The 23,197-nt window shown below is 42.8% G+C and overlaps 1 protein-coding gene across 15 annotated transcripts in view; it reads left to right on the plus strand.

Annotated features, from left to right (window-relative positions):
* KATNIP (katanin interacting protein) overlaps nucleotides 1–23,197 on the plus strand; it is a 198,444-nt gene that overhangs the window by 11,680 nt on the left and 163,567 nt on the right. For 11 of the 15 annotated variants that reach the window (XR_010591157.1, XM_065559886.1, XM_008162544.4 and 8 more), the window contains 3 exons: nucleotides 2,500–2,669; nucleotides 13,230–13,324; nucleotides 15,876–16,007. Coding sequence is in view for 12 of the 15 variants with exons in the window: in XM_065559886.1 (XP_065415958.1) it covers nucleotides 2,500–2,669; nucleotides 13,230–13,324; nucleotides 15,876–16,007 (397 nt within the window). In the remaining 3 variants the exon portion in view is untranslated. Of the gene's footprint in view, nucleotides 1–2,499; nucleotides 2,670–10,559; nucleotides 10,635–13,229; nucleotides 13,325–15,875; nucleotides 16,008–23,197 lie in introns of all 15 variants that reach the window. The other 4 variants (XM_065559896.1, XM_065559889.1, XM_065559890.1 and 1 more) reach the window with 2 other exon arrangements.

Raw genomic sequence — 23,197 nt, forward strand, 5'->3', positions numbered from 1 at the left:
AATTAAAAAGTAACCGGTCAAAAACTAACACAGCAAAATCCATTAACTTAAAAAAAAACCAAAAACCTATAAAATTGGAGTGCTTTGCCATGGGACTTTGGGTTCAGCTTGCCACTTCTCCAGGGGCATTGGATCGTGACCGACAGAGCCCGGCTCCCCTCTGCGACCAATCTGGCTGGCCACTAGATTGATCCAGATTCTGGACTGGTAACTGTCAACATCATCTGGCGGAACTGTGTGCATGGTATGTGTGTGTAACTAAAAAGCATTTGCTAACTGCTGTATTCTCAATAAATACGGCATGTTGCCTTCTCCCCTATAAAAAATCTCGTGTGCTTTGTTTAAGCATAACAATAGTATGTCTTGTTTCTTCTATTGAGCGCAGCTGTGAGTGCCCGCCTCCATGGTTGACAGCTCTGGCAGCTGCGTGTGGGTGTGACTAAACTGCTTGCCTGCAGATAGGAAATGCTTCTTGTAACACTCTGTACCTCAGGGGAATACCCTGTACCCCCGTGTTCATCCTTATAATATGATTGTGTGGTATCCAATGCAAAGTTTGTCATGTCGGGTGTCTCCGGAAGGCTCCCGATGCACTGAGCATTGTTGTTATAGTACTGTTATAGGTTGTAATTTCATGTATATAGTTATGAGGCTGAAAATATGTCCTCATGGCTTAAAACAAGCCCAGGCAAAACTCTCCAGAAGCAGAGGGGCAGTTCACACCTCATCAGGGCATGTATGGGACAAACCCAGCTCACCCTCATAGGAATAAAGGACACTGGCCTAGGCAGCAACAAAGGATCTGTTGGACTCTCCAGTGAGTCACCACCATTCCCTTGGTCAGCTTGGGACTGCGATGAGATAATGCTCACCTGACTCTGAAGGGTGGGGAGGGGGCAAAGCCAAGAAAGAACATTATAAAAGGGAGAAATGTTTGCCCTGCTCTCTCTCGTCCACCTCCATCTACAGACACCACCACCAAGCAGCTGAAGCGCTGCTGAAAGGGGAGAGTGTGGTTGAAGGGCAACCAGCCAGCCTGGGGTGAGAAGCATCTAAGTTTGTAAGGGCACTGAAAGTGTTAAGATCAACTTAGAATGCGTTTTGCTTTTATTTCATTTGACCAAATCTGATTTGTGCTTTGACTTAGATTTTAAGTGATTATATCTTTTGTAGTTAATAAATGTGTTTGTGTATTCTACCTGAAGCAGTGCCTTTGGTTTGAAGCGTGTCAGAGACTCCCCTTGGGATAACAAGCCTGGTACATATCAATTTCTTTGTTAAATTGACGAACTCATACAAGCTTGCAGCGTCCAGCAGGCATAACTGGACACTGCAAGATGGAGGTTCCTAGGGTTGTGTCTGGGACCAGAGCTATTGGCTACTATCATTTGGTTGCACAATCCAAGCAGCGGTTGGCCAAAAGTGCTCACTCACGTAGCTGGGAGCAGCTTACATGCTAGAGTCTGTGCGTGAATAATCCGGGGGTGGGGGTTCTCACAGCGGAGCAGAGTAAGACTGGCTCCCAGAGTCGAGGGTTGGAGTGACCTAGCAGATCATCGGTCCAGATAACACCAGCGGAACGTCACACTCCTCTCCTGCCTAAGCTCAGTATGGGTTTTGTAGTCCCCGTTACAGGCCCTGATCTCAGTTGGGTTCTTTAGCAAGAGGGCCTTCAGCAGGGGACAAAATTGCCTTATTCACTATAAATGTGCAAGTGTTGGCAAGACTGTACATGTTGTGCACGCACACTGGAGTGGGCAGGAGGAATTCAAATATCAGAAGACAGAACAAAAAACATGACTGATTTTTTTAAAATCTCATATTTGGGACAACAGCATGATTTTGGGGTGTGGAAGGGGAAGGTCTGACTCACGATTTCTGTGCTTTTAGGGTTGCAGTACTGTGTAATACACACTGCCAGTGGAGCACTGTCAATTAGTTTTATTGTATATAAAATGCACATGCAACATATGTTTTTACTGAACTCTCAACTTTGCTGAATCCAAACTGATACTGGACTGCTGGAAAAAAACTCATGGAACTTGGGATGATTTCTCCGCCAAATGTTAGCTTTCCATTATCTCTATCAGAACTACTAAAGCTTTTTATTTTTAAAGTCACAAAATTTTGACTTTTTTTTGTTTGTCTATTCTTGAAAACAGCTCCATTTAAAACCATTTAAAAAAAAAGGTTTTGGGTGAAAGTTTCAGAAATAAATTGCTTCCTGAGTTTAGCGCAAATGTTCTAAATTTCAGCTAAAAATATAAAATGATCTGTTAGAATGGAAATGCTTGGGCAGCCTTAATATAGGTGTCACAATGTCTGTAACTATAAAAGCACTGCACAGATAGAATAGCTCCTGGCGGTTATGCCTTGAAAGCTTTTATGATTCAGATTGTGAATATGTTCTTTTACTCCACAACCCAGTAGTATATATCTATCGTTAATTCATAGATAGTTCTCTGAAGATCATATTAATTACTGTCCTTTCTATTTTAGGATATTGAGACATTTGAAAAGAAAGGACCCCATGCAAATCAAACTAGAGCATTTAGAACAAGGATTTTCTCTGTATCTAAATGGAGCTAATTCAGAGTCAAGAAACTATCGCAGAAAACCCAGTTTTCAAGAATTCTTTAGATGTGGGTTGCAGACTGCAAGGATAAATGGTGAGTTAAAAGTAATAGTTACTCAATATCTTACTACAGTCACCATTTTAAACCTTCGCTTATCAGACGTGTAAGCTATCACCATGGCTACTGGATTTTAAGGAAGGTGAGCCGTGAGGGAGTAAGGGTAGTAAGACAGTGCTAGCTGAATGTGGTGAAAATGAGGCTCCGTGGCACCCCTTCATCAAAGCACTAATGCCTATACTACACTACAGATACAATCCTAACAGGAAGCCTGCTTATAACTCAGTGGAGCCCCAGCCAGATCTAGTATTTAATGTAAACTGGATCTTAAACATGTTCGTAACCAGGCTGAAGTTATGTAACACAGTTGGAGCTCACGTTTGCTAAGTTGAAACCAACATAGTTGTAACCAAATATTGCCTTTTTTCTCTTTTTTTACCCTCCTATGAATTTGTCTAAATTCAGTTTCCATCCATTGGATATCATTATGCCTTTGTCTGCTAGAATACAAAGGCCTCTACTATCAGAAATCTTTTTATGTACCAAGTTACCTCTTAACTTTCTGTTTGATAAGCTATAAATATAGGGTTACCATATTTAAAAAATAAAAAAAGAGGACACTCCACGGGGCCCTGGCCCCACCCCTTTCCCACCCCAGCCCCGCCCCAACCCACCCCTTCCCGCCCTAACTCCGCCCATTCCCTGCCCCTTCCCCAAAGTCCCCGCCCTAACTCCCCCTCCTCCCTCCCAGCCACGCGAAAAGGGCTGCCCGAGCGCTACCGGCTTCACGGTTTGCCGGGCAGCCCCCAGATCTTGCGCCCCCGGGCGGCGCTTCCCCAGCGCAGCTGGAGCCCGGGAGGGGAAGCGCCCAGCTGGGGGCACAGGGTCTGGAGGCTGCCCGGCAAACCGTGAAGCCGGTAGCGCTCGGGCTTTGGGCAGCCCCCATGCCTCCGGACCCTGCGCCCCCAGCCGGGCACTTCCCCTTCCGGGCTCCGGCTGCTGTGTTCCTCCCCTGACTCTTGGGCTCTGTTTAAGAGCTGAGCTGCCTGAGCGCTACCAGCTTCGGGCAGCCCCCATGCCTCTGGACCCTGTGCCCCCAGAGCCCGGGAGGGGAAGTGCCCGGCCGGCGGCTCAGGGTCTGGAGGCATGGGGGCTGCCCGAAGCCGGTAGCGCTCGGGCAGCTCGGCTTTAAACAGAGCCGAAGAGTCAGGGGAGGAGCACAGCAGCCGCGGGAGGGGAAGTGCCCGGCCGCCGGTATTTTTCCCGGACATGTTCGGCTTTTTGGCAATTCTCCCCGGACGGGGGTTTGATTACCAAAAAGCTGGACATGTCCGGGAAAAACCGGACGTATGGTAACCCTAATAAATAGATTGAGCTCTTTAAGTGTCTCACTGTAAGGCAGATGTGCCAGTCTTAATTCGTAGGCCTCAAACCTCCTACAATCTCTCTTCTAGAGGTAGGCCATATCCATTAGTAGGCCATAGTCCTTATGCCCTAATCATTCAAGTGTTGGTCAATTCAGATCAAGGTATGGCACATGTGTGTGTATGTATGAGAGAGAAAGAGAGGAAAAGGCAGAAGTGTTCAATAAATATTTCTGTTCTGTATTTGAAAAAAGCAGGATGGTGCACTCACATCACTTGAGGATGATGAAATACTTTGCAGTCCATTAGTAATAGGGGACACCTGGTAAAATTACTTGTATTCAAGCAAATTCAATAGCAATCAATCAGAACTATGCAGTTCAAATTAACATCAGATTGACTGAGACCCTCTTAAAAAGAAATATTGCATAGCTTGATTCTTTTTATTTACCTTCTTATCTTTAAGGCTTTAGGGTTCACACAAGGAGGGGTGACACACCTACACACACACACACACACACACACACATACACACACTCCCGTACACCTCTCTCACACAAGGGAGGGGTGACCGACCGACCAGACTCTCCTTGCCCAGTGTTCTCCGCCCTCCATGCCTGTCGGGGCTCCTGAGACAGACCAGCCTCTTCTGGTACCTGGCACCATGTCTTCCCGAGGAACACATGGGTCACATGCCCCTGCTCCCCAGATTTCTGCCAGGGTTCACACCAGAATGTGGCCAGCAGCAGCCTTTTGGCACTGTGTGGGAGGGAAGGGACGGGATCTACTTCCAGCTGCAGGGGAGAAGGAGAGGGAGAAGGGATGACCTACCCTGTGTCTTTGCAGCGCTCATCTCTTCTCCCCCGTCCCACTCCTGTATGTCTGAAAGCAGCTTGCCCCTTCCTGCACGCTCATGCAGGGCTTGGTTCCACCTGGCCAGTGCCCCAGACCGGAGGGTCTTGGGCTTTCCTGGAGCACCAGCCAAGTCAGAGGCAGTCGGGGAAGGACGGAGCCTGCCGGTCAGGCTGTTGGTGATCTGAGTGCTCCTCCGCACAGCATTGGGAGCAGGAAGTGCCCCGCCAGGAGGGATATGGAAGAGCAGCAGGGCTGAGGAGGGATGGGGGGAGAAGGGGCAAAGCAGAGAGAGGACAGTGAGAGGGGGAGCATGTAAAGGGCCGATGGGTGGGCAGCAGAGGCAACACATAACCAACCGTCGCCTGGCACCTTTCTGCACTCACCAGCCACTGCAGCTCGCCGCCAGTGCCAGCCAGAAACAGAACGGGGGGCAGGGCCCTGCTGGCCAGGAGCCGGCACGCAGCCAGGGCTGCGCTGAAGGACCAGAACGGGGAGCAGCCAGTCCCATGGGCTGCATCTTTGCCCCGCCATCAACCTTGCACACCCATCCCCATTGCCGGCCACTGGACACAGCCCCCATTCACCACTTAGAGTTGTAGAAGAAAATCTCTGGTCACTGAGGTTAATTTTTAATAAATCTTGTAATGATGGGGAAATTCCAGGAGACTGGAAGAATACTAATGTGTCAATATTTAAAAATGGCAAGCAGGACGAGTAGCCTGACAGCGATAATTAATGCCAGTCAACATGGTTTGATGAAAATAGATCTTGTCAAATAAGCCTGATTTCATTTATTGAGGAGATTATAAGTTTGGTTGATAAAGGTATAAGTATGAATGAGGGTTGATTTTATAAGTTTGCTGAGGTGCCATTTAGATATTAAAAGTGAAATCTAACAAACTAGATTTGCCAATTTTATAAGTATTACAGCCAATATCAGAATGAAATTTAATTACGTTACTCTCTTTTTATTGAGTCCAGGGAGCTTTAGCTTAGTAATTTTAATGCTAGGTTCTTCCCAGGTCAATTTTTACCTGGGACAGTATTTCTAAAATCAGGATGTTTGGTTATTCTTAACCAATCAACAATTTATTAATTCACCCAGAACTATATCCATATACAATCAGCAGTTCAGTAAAACTTTGGTACAACCAATGTTTTAGGCAGTAACTGGATACAAAAGATAGTCTTGCAAGCAATTGTCATAGTCTAGGGGTTGAGGCTCAGATGTTCTACCACGTAACAATACAAATCACAAAGATTTCTTCTTATATTTACTTATGATCTTCAATCTTCAGTTCTTTAGTATCTCTACCACATTTATTATACTTCAAGTATTCCTTCAAGGAGTAAGGATACACTTGTCTTAAAGGCACTTTTAAGGATGTTTTCCCTGCTGTTGAATGGTTTGGTCTGAAAGGGACAAGTTTAAAATATCAAGTAGTTGCTTAAAGTTATTGTTTTATTGTGTGTTTGCTTTAAATCTCTTAGGTTAGTTTGCTTAGACTTACAAAGGAGAGCATGCAGATAGCATTAGTTAAAATCCAAAATATGATTTCTTGAGGTCTCACTAAAAAGTGTAGACTCATTAAAATAATTTTCAGTTATTTATATTAAAGAACAGAAGGCGAAATACAATCTTATTTGAAATCTCACCACTTCTTTAGGGCTTACAATAGCACAGGAGACATTGTCCACCTACGGAGAGCCAGTTTATTTGATTCATAAAGGCATACAAATGTGCAGCTTCTAATTTGGGGTGAAAGGCATATTGGCAGGATGAAACAGATTCTCCATGGTATATTTGATTCATACGGCAAACAGATTTGGAGTGAAAACATGTGAACTGGACTTCTTGGAGTAAATAGGAAATTTGTTCCCTAACATAACATGCTGTTCGTGACTGGTTTAAGCTCACAGCTTCCCTGATCATCTCTTGATTGAGATTCACTTACAGAATGCAGTATGCCACCTTGCATAGGAAGGCAGGGTGTTACTGTGACCCAAGGACCTTGTGCTGCCAACTGGCAGAGGATTCTGGGCTTCTGCCAATCAGAAGTGACAGCACCTATGGGGGAACTCCAGATGGCGGCAGCTAGCCAGAAGGAATTACTGCCAAGCTTGAGTCCCCATCTCCCTGAAAAGCATTGGGATTACGCAAACGTTTTTGAAAAGAACAATGAGGACTTGCTGCCTCCGCACTGAAACTATGACTGCCCTATAAATCTGCAACCCGGGGTGAAGATCCCTTATGGACTGATAAATGCGATATCCGAGCTTGAACTGGCAACCCTTCATGAATACATCCATGAAAACCTGGCCAAGGGCTTCATCCAGTACTCGACCTCACCAGCAGAGGCTCCAGTCTTTTTTGTCAAGAAAAAGGATGAAACGCTATGCCTGTGCGTAGATTTGTGGGCTCTAAACCATGTAAAGATCTGAAACGGGTTGTGACGGGTTGGATCACAGAAACCCCCTTGGGGCTGCCAACTAATGTGCCAAGACTTCTGCCCCTGCTTTCCCTGCTAGCTTGGGACTCCAGAGCCCTGCCTGGCTGTGCCAGACACACTTGCTGGCCACAAACACAGACCCAGGTCTGAACCACCTCCCACAAATTGCAAGCTTAGCTGAAAGCAGCTTAAGAAGAGTCTTTAACACTCAGATGCCCAACTCCCAATGGGGTCCAAACCCCAAATAAATCCGTTTTACCCTGTATAAAGCTTATACAGGGTAAGCTCATAAATTGTTCGCCCTCTATAACACTGATAGATATACACAGCTGTTTGCCTCGCCTTCCCCCTCGTATCAATGCATACTGTGGGTTAATTAATAAATAAAAAGTGATTTTATTAAATACAGAAAGTAGGATTTAAGTGGTTCCAAGTAATAGCAGACAGAACTAAGTGAATTACCAAACAAAATAAAACAAAACACGCAAGTCTATGCCTAATACAGTAAGAAAACTGAATACAGATAAAACCTCACCCTCATAGGTGTTCAAGTAAGCTTCCTTTTGCAGACTAGTCTCCTTCTAGTCTGGGCCCAGTAATCACTCAGACCTTCAGTAGTTACTGTTCTTTGTTCCAGTTTCTCTCAGGTATCCTTGGGGGTGGAGAGGCTATCTCTTGAGCCAGCTGAAGACAAAATGGAACGGTCTCCCAGGGGTTTAAATAGACTTTCTCTTGTAGGTGGATTACTGCTCCCCCCCCCCCCCCCCCTGGTGTAGAATTCCAGCTCCAAGATGGAATTTTGGAGTCACATGGGCAAGTCACATGTCCATGCATAACTCAGAACTTACTGGTAGCAGCCATGGTTCGCATGCTACCTTGTACGTCCTCATGTAGACTTCTTATGTGGATTGGAGCCTTCCAAGATCCATTGTCCGTTAAGTGCTTCTTGATTGAGCACTTAACTTGCAAATTCCTTTCTAAAGAAGCTGACCAAATACTTTACTAAGGCTATTTAAAATCAAACAAGTATACAGCCAATATTCATAACTTTGAATACAACAATGACACATGCATACAAATAGGATGAATATATTCAGTAGATCATAACCTTTATAGAGATATGTTACATGGCATATGTAGCATAAAACATATTCCAGTTATGTCATATATACATTCATGCAGCATATTCCCATAAAGCATTATGGGGTGCAATGTCACACGGGTATCCTCTGCCCTTAATCTGAGAATTAGAAGATCATGTGCAGTCTGCCAAAATCTTCAATTTAGTGCACAACATGTCAAGGGACGAATGGAAGACCACACGTCGAACCTGCTATGAGCACTTCAAATATTTAGTAATGCCATTCAGGTTGACCAATGGTCCTGCAACCTTTCTCAACACTTTGTGAATGACACATATTTAGAGACATCCTGGATCAGTATGTAGTCATCTATCTATCTTGATGTCTAAAAACACAAGTATGTCAGACTTGAGGAGCATCGTTATCACGTTCATTCCATCCTGGAAAGACTACAAAAGCATCGCCTGTTCACAAAGTTGGAAAAATGTACCTTTGACCAGTCCTATACAGAATTTTTGGGTTACATCCTCCCCACAGAGGGTGTTAAGATGTACCCGCAGAAGGTGGAGGCCGTCTGTCACTAGACCCTGCCCTAGTCCTCCTGGGAGTTACAGCACTTCCTGGGCTTTGCTTCTTTTACCAATGATTCATCCCAGGCTTCTCAGGGCAAATAGCACCCATAACCAACCTCCTCCGCAATGCCGCCAAGTTTGTTTGGACACCTGAAGTTCACCATATTTTCGAACAACTCAAGGCTGCATTCACCAGCACCCTCATTCTAGCACACCTGGACCCAGGCATTCATAGTGGAAGCTGATGCCTCCAGTGATACTCTCCCAGAAGCATGGTCCACAGCAAATCTTGCACTCCTGAGCCTACTATTCCCCAAAATTTACCCCTGTTAAACAGAATTATGAAATATTGGATAAAGAACTACTTGCAATTAAATCAGCCTTTGAAGAGTGGCACAATCACCTCAAAGGAGCCTGACACTCAATGCAAGTCTTTTCGGACCATAGGAACCTTGAATATCTGTGGAAGGCTCGGGCTTTGAACCAAAGACAGCTCAGGTGGACATTATTCTTCTCTCGGTTTGACTTCGTCATCACCTCTCTCCCAGGTACCAGGAAGGGAAAAGCTGACACTTTATCCTGAAAGGAGGAATACTACCGAGAGTGCACGGATCCAGCCAAGAACTACCCTGTCTCCTAAAACCTTGCAACTTCCTCAGTGCCACAATGCACCAAGACCTGCTTGATCTAATTTAGTCCACACAAACAACTGGGCTGGAGCCCTTGTGTTAGGACATAGGCCCCATTTATGGCTCAAACTCGCTGTCTGCCAAGAAGGAGCTCATCAGGATGAGCCTGGTAGCCTGTTACTCTTGTGGGCAGTAGAGGAAAATGAAGAAAGAGTGCTTGTTGAGGGAATGCAAATATGTCTGGGTTTGGACAGCAGAAGAGAAGGCTCAGATGAAGGCAGCACCAAGTTGATGGTCCTGGTAGGGGTTTAAGAGAAGGAGATACTAGGGATTGTAGACTCGGATGTAGAAAAATGGTGAAAGCCACCCTGCTGGGTGAGAGGATCACCTTGTGGTGGGTGGGGGAGGACGACAATTTCTTTGCAGTGTGCACATGCAGATGACAGGAACTGACAGTGGGGACCCATACTGATTTGATCATGGTAGCACTAGCCGAAAAATTAGCAGACCCTGTGATTATTGGCCTGCCTTTTGGCAAATGGGTAATTATAGCATCATAGAACCATGGGGTTGGAAGGGACTGCAAGGGTCCTCTATTCTAACCCCATGTCAAGATGCAGGATTTGTTGTGGCTAAACCATCCAAGAGAGATGACTGTCCAGCCTCCTTTTGAAAACCTTCAGTGAAGGAGCTTCCAGGACCTCCCTAGGTAGTCTGTTTTATTGCCTACAGTTCTTACAGTTACAGAGTTTTTCCTGAGATTTAATCTAAATCTGCTATGCTGTAGTTTGAACCCATTGCCTCTTGTCCTGCCCTCTGTGGCAAAAGAGAACAACTTTTCTCCATCTTTTTTATGGCAGTCTTTCCAGTATTTGAAGACCACTATTATGTCCCCCTTAATCTCCTCTTTTCTAAACTAAACATACCTAATTCCTTCAACCTAAAATTGCATTTGTTTGTTTTTTTTGAAACAGCATCGCATTGCTGACTCATGATGAGGTTGTGATCCAACACAACTCCCAGATCCTTCTCAGCAGTGCTGCTGCCAAGTCAGTTATCCCCCATTCTGCATTTGTACATTTGGTTTTTCTTCCCTAAATGTAGCACCTTACATTTGTCTTTGTTGAATTTTGTTTTGTTGTCTATAGCCCAGTTCTCCGAATTATCAAGATCCCTTTGAATTTTAGCTCCTTCCTCCAAAATGTTTGCAGCGCCCCATAGCTTTGTGTCATCTGCAGATTTGATCAGTATGCTCTCTATTCCTACACCCAGATCATTTTAATAAAGTTGTCAAATAACTCTGGACCCAAAACAGATCCCCGTGCAGCTCTTTTAGAAAAAACATCCTATCCTGATTTTAAAGTTGCCAGTGATGTAGAATCCACCCTGACCCTTGTAAATTGTTCCAATGGTTAATTACTCTCAGGGTCTGGCGGTAAGCAATCGATCTTCTGGGATCGATCCCGGAAGTGCTCACCGTCGACACCGGTACTCCTGCTCCGCGAGAGGAGTACGCGGAGTCGACGGGGGAGCCTGCCTGCCGCGTAAGTTCGAACTAAGATACTACGACTTCAGCTACGTTATTCATGTAGCTGAAGTTGCGTATCTTAGTTCGAAGTGGGGGGTTAATGTGGACCAGACCTCAGTGATAAAAATTTACACCTTATTTCCAGTCTGCATTTGTCTAGTTTCAATATCCAGTCATTGGATCATGTTATACTTTTCTCTGCTAGATTGAAGAGACCATTATTAAATATTTGTTGCCCATATAGATACTTATGGACTGTGGTCAAGTGACCCCTTAACCTTCTCTTTGTTAAGATAAATAGATTGAGTTCCTTCAGTCTATCACCACAAAGCATGTTTTCTAATCCCTTAATCATTCTCGTGGCTCTTCTCTGAACCCTCCCCAATTTATCAACATCCTTCTTGAATTGTGGGCACCAGAGTTGGACAATGTATTCCAGCAGCAGTCACACCATTGCCAAATACAGAGGTAAAATGACTTTTCTACTCCTACTTAAGATTCCCCTGTTCGTGCATCTGAGAATTGCATTGGCTGTTTTGGCCACAGAATTGCACTGGGAGCTCATGTTCAGATGATTATCCATCACACTCCCCAAATCTTTTTCAGAGTCACTGCTTCCCAGGATAGAGTCCCCCATCCTCTAAGTATAGCCTACATTCCTTGTTCGTAGATGTATACATCTACATTTAGCCATATTAAAATGCATAATCTTTGCTTGTGCCCAGTTTACTAAGCAATCCAGATCCTGTTCTCTTCGTTGTTACCATGCCCCAAGTTTTGGTTCATCTGGAAACTTTATCAGTGATGATTTTATGTTTTCTTCCTGGTCATTGATAAATGTTACATTCCATATGACCCAGAACTGATCTCTGTGGGACTCCATTGGAAACAGACCCACTTGATAATGATTCCCCATTTACAGTTACATTTTGAGACCTATCAGTTAGCCAGTTTTTAATCCATTTAAAGTGTTCTATGTTAATTTTATATTGTTGTACTTTATTTACATTAAAAAGTTATGCAGTATAAAGTCAAACACCATACAGAAGTCTGTTGCATCAACATTATTACCTTTATAACCAAACTTGTAAGCTCATAAAAAAAATCAGATTAGTTTGACAGGATCTATTTTCCATAAACCCATGTTGATTGGCATTAATTGTGTTACCCTCCTTTTCTTTATTAATGGAGTCCCATATCAGCCACTTCACTATCTTGCCCAGAATTGATGTCTGGCTGAGGGACCTATAAAGACCCAGTTTTATATGTAACCCTTTGTTTCCAAATTTCTGTGTGCTGTTCTATGAATCTCTATCTTTTGTTCAATAAACGTATACATACTTTTGCTATAAACAAATCTAAGGCCTTGGCTACACTTACCCGCTAGTTCGGCGGCTGGCAATCGAACTTCTGGGTTCGACTTATCGCGTCTAGTCTGGACGCGATAAGTCGAACCCGGAAGTGCTCGCCGTCGACTGCGGTACTCCAGCTCGGCGAGAGGAGTACCGCGGAGTCGACGGGGGAGCCTGCCTGCCGAGTGTGGACCAAGGTAAGTTCGAACTAAGGTACTTCGAACTTCAGCTACGTTATTCACGTAGCTGAAGTTCCGTACCTTAGTTCGAATTAGGGGGGTAGTGTAGACCTGGCCTAAGTGGTGTGTGCTAAGCAAAGCTGTGTTCCAAGGTGAACTATTAAGCAGTGGTATACTGTTCCTTTGGGATCAGTGGGCCTGGTAATTGGGTGAGTGTCCAGTTGGGCAGGGACTGAAGACTACAGGGGATACTTGAAAGACTCTTGGGTTAGTGTGTGCCTGTCACTAACCTGTAAAGAGAGAGTGGAGCCTGTTGAGATAGTTGCTAATGTTGCCAGTAGCAGGTGGCATCAGGGCACTGATCCCAGGCAGGCACAGACAAGGTTCACTCATGCTAAGGGCAGGTGGTAGCGTGGTTCCTCACAAACCTGGGTACCCCCAGGGAGCATCACACTTGTGTTGAACTTTTTGTGTGACATTGGAATCAAAAAAGTGTCTCAGACCTGGAGAGACTTATAAACATTCTGAAATAACTCCAAGGAGGATATGTGTTTTCAATGAGATTGTTCCTAATTCCTGTTTCAGATTCTGGTACAGCAGCCCAAGTAAAAGAAATTGAACTGCAAGGACGCAGCACGCAGACTGCACCAAGCAAAATCCAGCGTAAAGGATGGTGTCAGGTATGGCGTGGCAGGGAAGAATGCATCCTTGGTGAACTGTTTGGGGCAGCAACAAGTTTGTTGGGAGGCCCTTTCCTGACCCTAACTACAGCTCTTAGTTCTGCAGTGTTACACAGGGAGACACACTGTGCAGTTCCTCTAGCCTGAGCCGTAGTCAGTAGGGAATTCTTACATTCCTGAATTAAAGAAAAAGAGCAGCAGTATGCATTTCTAAACTGTTTCTTTCTTACTACCAGACCTTGTATCTGTTCATCACACTTTGCACATTTGGCCCATAATTTTTTTAAATTATTTATTCATTTTATTATTATTTTGACACTGTCAGTAGGTACAGGGACACCTTTAGCATATTTTCCCATAGAGTGATTTCTCTGATCTAGAGACCTGACAGGCTTTTCCTCTAAAATGTCTAGTAAGATAGCTGAGCAGCCTAGACAGGGTTTCTCAACCCGTGGATCGGGACCCAAAATTGGGCCGCCACAATGTTTCAAAGGGTCGCATGGCAGCTCCCATCCCAAGGAGGTGGCTGGGCTCGTCTCCCTGTTCCAGGCACTACAACCTCTGGGGTCCCAGCACCACTCAGGTTTGGCCCAGATATTGTGATGACAGGAGCCCGGGTAGGCAAAATTTGAGTGAGTGACACTGCAACCCCATGAGTCAGGTCACAGCTCCACTCACAAATTTGGTCCAGTCAGGGGGCGGGGCCAAACCTGAGTGATGCTGAAACCCCAGCGGTTGCAACACCCGGAGTGGAGAGCCAAGCCCAAATAGCCCCACAGCACAGGAGCCACCACTGTGGGGTGAGTGCTTGGCAGGATCCAACCCCCCACAGGGGCAGGATCCAACTGAAACCACCCCAGTGCCTCTGCCCCCGGACTATTTACTGGGTCACAACAGGTCATAAACATTTACAAATGGGTTCTGAGCCTAAAAACCTGAGAACCTCTGTTCTAGACTAAGCATTATATCAGTCCCATCACCATATGGGAACTTTATATCAGGGACTTTATAGTCTGAAGTCCCTTGTTAATTTAGTTTCCTCCTTTGGAGATAGCTGGAATACATCTACATAGAGCAGTTTTGGGTGGTGGCTTCTTGCAATTTGACAGAGAACCCTAATGGAGCTCAGTTATATGGCACACAGAGTTTGAACACTAAATATAGCTTCTGTACTCTGCTTTTCCCCAGTAACTGTGGAAAGGCTAGGAGGAATTTGGCTCTAAAAGTAATGAGTTTTAGACTTTGACCAACAAAGCACTTAAGCACATGCTTAACTTCAAGTACAAGTAGCCCTAACATCATTAGTCATTCCTTGGTTCAGGCTATAAAATTTCCTTATGCATTTGAAGTTTATAGTGTGTAATAAAGTTGAGGACTGAACAGAACATAGTTTAAATCCTATTTGTGCTTGTAATTTCATACATGTGAATTGTGCAAAGCATCGAGCTATTCCAACATATTACACTATTTTTCTATTTAAGTGCCTTTGATATGTAATGAGCTTAAGTAACTTGTTATAAATGAGATAAATGGTTGTAAGTTTAGATTTAAATTGTTAAACAAATCTAATCCTGAAAACAAACAAACAAACCAACAAACCACAAGTGCCTCCTGTGTCCGCAACTAGTAGGTTTCTAGTAGTCTGTTCCGTTACTTTCTTTTCGGGAAGCTGCTTTTCTCCTGTGAGGTCAAATGGTATTTAAAAATAAAGTGAAGATAGGAGTTCACTAAACTTCACATGATAGGGAATCCACTGCATCCCTACATAACTGCTTTAATGGTTGTTTACCCTCAGTGTTAAGCATTTGTACTTTATTTCTAATCTGAATTTGTTTAGCTTTAAGTTCCAGCCATTGGATCGTCTTATCTTTCTTGTCTGCTAAATTAAAGAGCCCTCTGCTATCAAAAATTTCTTCCCCCTTCCTCCTTGTAGGTACTTGTAGACCATGATCAAGTCGCCACTTAACCTACTCCTGGGTAAACTAAATAGATTGAGCATTTTAAGTTTGTCACTATAAAGCATGATTTCCCAACCTTGATTAATAACTTGGGATTCTTTTCTGCACCCTCTCAAATTTTTTCAACATCCTCTTTGAAGTGTTCACACCAGAACTGGACACAGTATCCAATAATAGGCTCCCTATTGACAATAAAGAATTAATGCTACCACCCTGTTCTTACTTGATATTCCTCTGCTTACACATCCAAGAATCAGGTTCACGCTTTTAACCACTGCATTGTGAGCAGGATGGCTAATGTGGAGACACTGCACCATTGCTACTTACATTGGTGCAATCCGTTTGATTCAACTCTATAGTGCAAATGCAGCCATTGCTAATACTTGTAACAAAATTAGATAAAATTTCAGATGGGAGAGTATTTTTAAGTTAATGGTATCCCTTTAAACTTAGGGAAGGAATATTTTTCCAGTTACATTTGAAAGTTTATATCTAATAAGCATGGATATAACATTGTGTGAAGCATGTGATAATTTCATACTTAGTGTGCTAATAACAGAAGAAAGATGTGATTTGTTTGTTTCTTTTTATAGAAACCTGTGCAGATTAAAACAGAAAGTGGCTCTAGACTCTGCATTTCACCTCCTCCGGAGTACTCTGATGATTTTGAACCTTATGAAAGCTTGAATATGGAGACAAACGACTATCATAGTAATTGTTCCCAGGTACAGATTGACTTCTGCTGTGGCATTGTTCATGATCAAATGTGAGTCTAAATCAGGGGTCGGCAACCTTTCAGAAGTGGTGTGCCGAGTCTTCATTTATTCACTCTAATTTAGGGTTTCACGTGCCAGTAATACATTTTAACGTTTTTAGAAAGTCTCTTTCTATAAGTCTATAATATATAACTAAACTATTGTTGTATGTAAAGTAAATAAGGGTTTTAAAATGTTTAAGAAACTTCATTTAAAAATAAATTAAAATGCAGAGCCCCTGGACCGGTGGCCAGGACCCATGCAGTGTGAGTGCCACTGAAAATCAGCTTGCGTGCCGCCTTCGGTATGCATGCCATAGGTTGCCTACCCCTGGTCTAAATGAAAGTGGACTCAATTGCCATAGTTTTTGCAGCTGAATACCAATACTCACTAATTCAAGCAGAGCCCATTATAATGTATATGGCTAACTAGAGTATTTGGGAGTGGTTAAAAGTGACACCAAAAGGGTCAAAAATGAAAACATCTAATGTGTCATTTAAAAAGCATCAGTTTACTCTAATTGCAGTCTACAACACTAAAATACTTAAATCATAATTGTATGTCTTTTGCATGGTCTCACTACAAGGCAGAATTAAGGGTTCTGCTGAAGGAAAGCTTTCAGCCCTTAGAGTGATTGTCCACAAAGATTCCACTCTCCCAATTTTTGGGTCAATGGCAAACTTGGTCAGTGATGATTTTATGTTTTCTTCCAGGTCATTGATAAAGATAGTAGTAGTTAAGAACTTTATAGAATTCTTCACCATATAATTTTGACCGGTTTCCACACCAGCCCCCTTCTGGTTTATGTCCTACCCCGTGTCTTCTATTTGGACCTGCACGCTTTTGGTGTGGTTGGCCATTTTGAAAAAATATTTATGGGGAACTTAGTGTGATTTGTATGTGTGGTTTTTTACATATTAAGGTTAGAAGAAAATAGGGTTTCTTACACACTTTTAGAGAAAAATAATTTTATAGGTTTTTAGATAATTTACAAAATAAAGTGGATTATCACAAAGTGGTAAAGGAAAAATGTCAGAAAAGAGAGTTTTAAAACTGCACTAAAGGAATAAGTTTTAAAAAACAAACATGTTAACAAATCTCTTTAGAGAAAAAATAATCTTTATTCATTTTTTGAAATAAAGGTTATGATGCTGGCTGACCAGGACTGCCTGCTCTTGCCATGGCTTTAGGCCTCAGCCAAGCACTGATAAATTTATTACCGGAATCCAGTCTGCTTTTACTGTGTATTAGTATGGTTATGATGGGTATTGGACTTATAACAATGTGTTTGGTGTTTAGACTTTAGAAAATTATTGTAAGTTGCTGCATGCATTAACCTCACTTATAATATCTTTATCACATATTATAAGGTAATATTTAAATTTTTGCTTTGTATCTGTAAAACATATTTGCTCTGAACTGAATCAGGAGGGATCATCTCCTGCCCATCAAGAAGGCCTATCAAAACTAAATGGGCCATTATGGGACATCACAATACAAAGACTTGGTTAATTGCCCCTTTAAACCCATGAAGAGGCTATGTGCAAACGGGCTTGTCCCATTCAGCATGAAATCTGGAAAAAAGAAATAAAAATAGCCGACAAGAAAAATTTTCATCTTTTGTTGTTTAGACTCTCACAGGGCCAGAACTATGAAACAGAAACAAAGATTCCTAGGGTAGAAGACATTCAGAGCTGACAGATTACTACAACTCTGTCAGCTTTTGAAACCAGAGACTGTAACTCATTTGTATATATATGAGTGCCTGCTTTAACCTTGTAATAACTCATTCATTTCTTTTCTTAATTAATAAATCCTTAGATATTTACTATAGTGTTGGCTACAAGCATTGTCTTTGGTGTGAGATATAAGGTACAAATTGACCTGGAGTAAGTAACTGGTCTTTTAGGACTGGAAGTAACCTGACTATTTTGTGATCTTTTGTGAAAAGTGACCATCTATCAGTGCTTAATTTGCTAGATTTCGCAGTTCATAACCTCGGCACAGCTGGGCTTGCTGCATCAGTTATGAATGTAAAAAAAATTGTTTGAGCCCCAGCATCTTTTTCGTTACAAATTAAGCATTGACATCTATCCTATAGTCCAGCCTGCTTGAGTGGCAAAATAGACTGGAATGCCCAAGTGGACTGTCTGTGACTCCATGGTAAGACTGTTATAGTGATTTAGGAGTTCACACTTGTTACTGGGTTGGTGATATCTGATTATAGAACATACAACCAGTTTGGGGTCTCTGCTCTGCTTCTTGACAGTCTGCCCTGAGGTTGGCACTCACAGCCGTAAGCAAATCCGGATAGTGTGACAAAAGTATTAAATATTAGTTTTTAGAAAAAATGTTCTTTATGCATTTAGGTTATTTTGAAATAAAGTCTGAAAAATAATTGTATGTCTTTTGAAATATGAAAATATGCTTATGAATGTGAATATAATGTAACTGGAATATGCTTTACGCAAAAGGTCTCTTCTAAGGTATCATTACAAAGCTTATAATCTACTGAGTGTGTTCATCCTATTTGTTTGCATGTATTATTTCTATGTCTGAAGTTAGGAGAATAAGATATAAACTTGTATTACTGATGTAAACATATTAAGTGGAAGCCATTAAGGGTGCTTCAGAATCAATGAACTGTAAATGGCTGTTTACTTGCAAACCTTCCTGTGTACATGTGGGCCAGCCCAGGAAGAATGGAGGCTGGGGTCTCACAGGACATGTGACCATGTCACATGATGCTGGAATCCATCTTAAATCTGGTACTTTTCCATTTAGAAGGAGGGGTGGGGACCCAGAGAGACAAAAGATTCCCACCTCATGCCAAAGCTATAAAAGGGGGTGGAGCAGGACAAAGGGGCGGCCAGTCATGAGAAAGCCCCTGCTTACCACCTGAGATGTCTGCTGGAATTAACAAGGATTGTACCAGGGGAAAGGATTGGGCCCAGACTAGGAAGGAGTCTAGTCTGTGAAAGAAGCTTATTGGAACATCTCTGAGGGTGAGATATTACCTGTAATCAGTTTCTTAATGTATTAGGCTTAAACTTGCGTGGTTTTGCTTTATTTTGCTTGGTGACTTACTTCGTTCTATCTGTTATTACTTGAAATCACTTAAATCCTACTTTTTATACTTAATACAATCACTTTTGTTTATTAATGAACCCAGAGTAAGTGATTAATACCTGGGGGAGCAAACAGCTGTGCAAATCTCTCTATAAGTGTTATAGAGGGCAGACAATTTATGAGTTTACTCTGTATAACCCCAACCCTAACCTTTATACAGAGAAAAATGGATTTATTTGTGGTTTGGATCCCATTGGGAGCTGGGTGTCTGGGTACTGGAGTCAGGTAACCTGCAGAACTGTTTTCACTTAAAGCCTGCAGCTTTGGGGGCATGACCCAGACTGTGGGTCTGTGTTGCAGCAGGTTAGCGTGTCTGGCTCAACAAGAGTTGTGGAGTCCCAAGCTGGCAGGGAAAACGGGCTCAGAGGTAATTTCAGCACATCAGGTGACAGTCCCAATGGGCTCTCTGTAACTGATCCTATCACAGGGTTAAAGTTACTTCAGGGGTCCATTTGGGCTGCATAGAGGCTCTAATGACTGCCAATGCTAGGTACCCTGTGGACAGGGTAGGCTTGAAGGTATTTAGTATTTCAGCTGGTAGTCATGTCAGTAACCAGGAAAACCTCTTTTTGGGACAGTTATTGGTTTTATAGATAATGATGCCATCAGTGGCAATTATGCTAAAAACCCTTTCAACTTTAAACATTATGACATTAATTTTGTGGTCTTATATGTGGATGGCAAGAAGGTGCCGGCTAAACCTCTATAATCTGATTTTGAGAACAGAAACTGTGTGAGGGAGTACATGCAGCTCATGCAGGCAGCTGGAAAATATGTAAAAGACCGAGTGCTCTTGTTCCATTGTGGTGACTTTGCTCACACTGTATAACAGGGGTCGGCAACCTCTGGCACGCGGCTCACTAGGGTAAGCACCCTGGCGGGCCGGGCCAGTTTATTTACCTGCTGACGCAGCAGGTTCAGCTGATCGCGGCCCCCACTGGACGCGGTTCGCCATCCCAGGCCAATAGAAGTGTTGGGAAGCTAAAGCCAGCACATCCCTCGCCCGCGCCTCTTCCCGCGACCCCTATTGGCCTGGGACGGCGAACTGCGGCCAGTGGGGGCTGCGATCGGCTGAACCTGCCACGTCAACAGGTAAATAAACTGGCCCAGCCCGCCAGGGTGCTTACCCTGGTGAGCCGTGTGCCAGAGGTTGCCGACCCCTGCTGTATACCTTCAACCTGACCAGGAATGCACTGATCATTATTCTCTGATTAAAACTGGAAACCTAAGAGCAGAGATTTGTTTTTCTAGGGCACTGCCCTCTACAGTCAACATGATAGTGTATGGGGTTTTTGATAACATACCCGAGGTTAATCACAGAAGGAATGTTCCCTTTGATTCTATTGATTATAAACAACATGTAGTTAACATATTTTTTAATCAAAGGATGCTTCCAAAGGGTTCTGTGTTCAGTAGATCTCTGGGACTTGTAAACACAACTCCCTACAATTTACCCAGGGAACACTGGCTAGCCCTCTACTTATCAAATCATGGGCCAAGAAAGTTCTTTGACTCCTGTGGATTTTCCCCAGACAGTAACTTTTCCCCTAAATCTTTCTTGCCTTTTTTTAAACCAGAGACAGCTACAAGAACCCCTCGCTGTTACTACGTTTCTTTAAACAAAATATACAATTTTATTAGAGCATAAGCTTTCGTGGGCTACTGCCCACTCCTTCGATTGCATATAGAGTGGAAAATATATTGAGGCGATATATATACAAACATACAGAGAGTATCAAACTGTCTGTACTGGGCTAGCTTGATTATCACTTCAAAAAAAAATTTTCTCTTACTTAATTGGCCTCTCAGAGTTGGTAAGACAACTCCCACCTGTTCATGCTCTCTGTATGTTTGTATATATATCTCCTCAATATATGTTCCGCTCTATATGCATTCGAAGAAGTGGGCAGTAGCCCACGAAAGCTTATGCTCTAATAAATTTGTTAGTCTCTAAGGTGCCACAAGTACTCCTGTTCTTTTTGCGGATACAGACTAACACGGCTGCTACTCTGAAAAAAATATACAATGATATCCATAGGTAAGGGTTTATCTTTTGATCAGATTTTAAAATTGTATACAAGTGATTTACCAGAAAATGACCACATGGGGGTGCACTTTGTAAATGGGAAAAAGTCAGACATGTCCAGACATGCCCCAAACATGTTTTAGCATATCCAGACTTGTCTATCTTATTGCAAGTATAAAGATGTGCATCAATAAAGCAACCCCACACATTTGATCCTGTGAAGTGTACAAATGGCCTGGTTTCTAGAGGCTAATGTGTAATGAAGGCTGCTGTAATGTTGTTGCGCAAATAAAGTGGGTGGCGGCCCCGTTTTAATGGGGTCACCAGGGCTGGCTTAAACTTGCTTGGGCCTGGAGCCAAAGCTCATGTCTGAGAGCTTCAGCCCTTGGTGGTAGGGCTCAAGTTACAGGCCCCCTGCCTGGGGCTGAAGCCCTTGGGCTTCAGCTTTGCCCCCTCCCCCCAGCCTGGGGAGGTGGGGCTTTGTCTTTGTCTCTCCCACCCCACCCCGGGGTGGCAGGGCTTGGGTGGGCTCAGGTTTTGGTCCCCCCCTCCTGGGGTCCTGGGGTATTTTTTGTTGTCAGAAGGGGGTCGCGGTGCAATGAAGTTTGAGAAACCCTGATTATTCTATAGTGACATTTGCCCCTGTGTTTTAAATAGCATTTTAGTGTAAGCCCCTTATATTAAGGCTTTTTATATTATACCCTGGGATTCTTTACCGTAGAACAGTTTTTGTGTGGTACTTTAAATGCAAGCTAAAACTGTTTTTAAAAGGAAAGGGTAATGTATCTTAAACATTTTTATTTCACTAAACCTACAAAACATCTCTAAAATAGGTCTTTTTATTATGTTACATCTCAGTTAAAAATGCCCAATGCTGTATTTTCATGTTACACTTTTCATAGTTTATTTGATATAATTAAAAACTGTATGTTAGCAAAAGAACATGACTGTTTTAAACTGAGGGAAAAAAGAGTGAGATAAGGGGGTAGGGGGCAGATGTGGGGTTGTTTCATCAGGTAACCACATGGGGGGAGGCGGGATGTATGTTTCCTCAGATAAGGGTGAGTGGAATCAGTCTTCATCTTGGGCCAGGTGTACACTATAAACTTACATCAGTATAACTATGTCGCTCAGGGGTGTGAAAAATCCACACCCTGGAGCAATGCAGTTATACCAACCTAATGCCTGGCTTCTTCTGTCAACATAGCTACTGCCTCTCGCATAGGTGGATTAGCTACATGGGAGAAGCTTTCCTGTCAGTGTAGTATTGTCTTTGCTGAAGTGCTACAGCAGTACAGCTGCGCTGCTTCAGAATTTTAGACCTGCCCTTAACCATTCATACAGTTAGAAAAGTATAGCTTCATGGCAAAGGTGCCTCTTTGCTGCAAAATGCTGCTTTCTTAGTATTACGTTTAAATCCAGTTTAAAAGCATGCTAACAAAAAAAATTATTTTGTTGCAAAAGTTATTAGAAATAAAGCCAACAGCTTCAGATAAAAAAGGGGAGGGGGGAAAGTGTTTATCTTATTCCTTCATCCAGTTAGTCAATCCACATGGCTTTTTTTATTTTTTAGACTTTTATTGTAAATGATGGGAATATTACATTCACCCCAAAAATTTTCACATTTTACAAAGGATATCCTATAAACCCATTACAAAGTTTAAATTAAAGACCTCCTTACAGTTGTCAATAGGTGCTAATTTCCAATAAATGTAAAAGTCTATAAAATACATTACTTTAAGTAAATGGAATAAGGGAAATTGATATAAAGGTTAGACATAACGTTCATGAAGGTCTATCATTTTTAAAGACAAAGGCTAAAGGCATTATGTAAAAAAGGTAATTTAACTCCTGGTACAAAACTAAAAACAAATAAGGATGTTCACTACATTTACATACTTTTTGTAAATAAAGAAATCTACACTCATGCTCCTTTTGATTGGCATTTCAAAAGTTTGTTTGTTAAAACTTTACTTGGTTTAACAGCATTTAGATTAAAAAAAAT

The sequence above is a fragment of the Chrysemys picta genome, chromosome 10, assembly GCF_011386835.1.
Source record: "Chrysemys picta bellii isolate R12L10 chromosome 10, ASM1138683v2, whole genome shotgun sequence".
NCBI classification, from domain to species: Eukaryota; Metazoa; Chordata; order Testudines; family Emydidae; genus Chrysemys; species Chrysemys picta.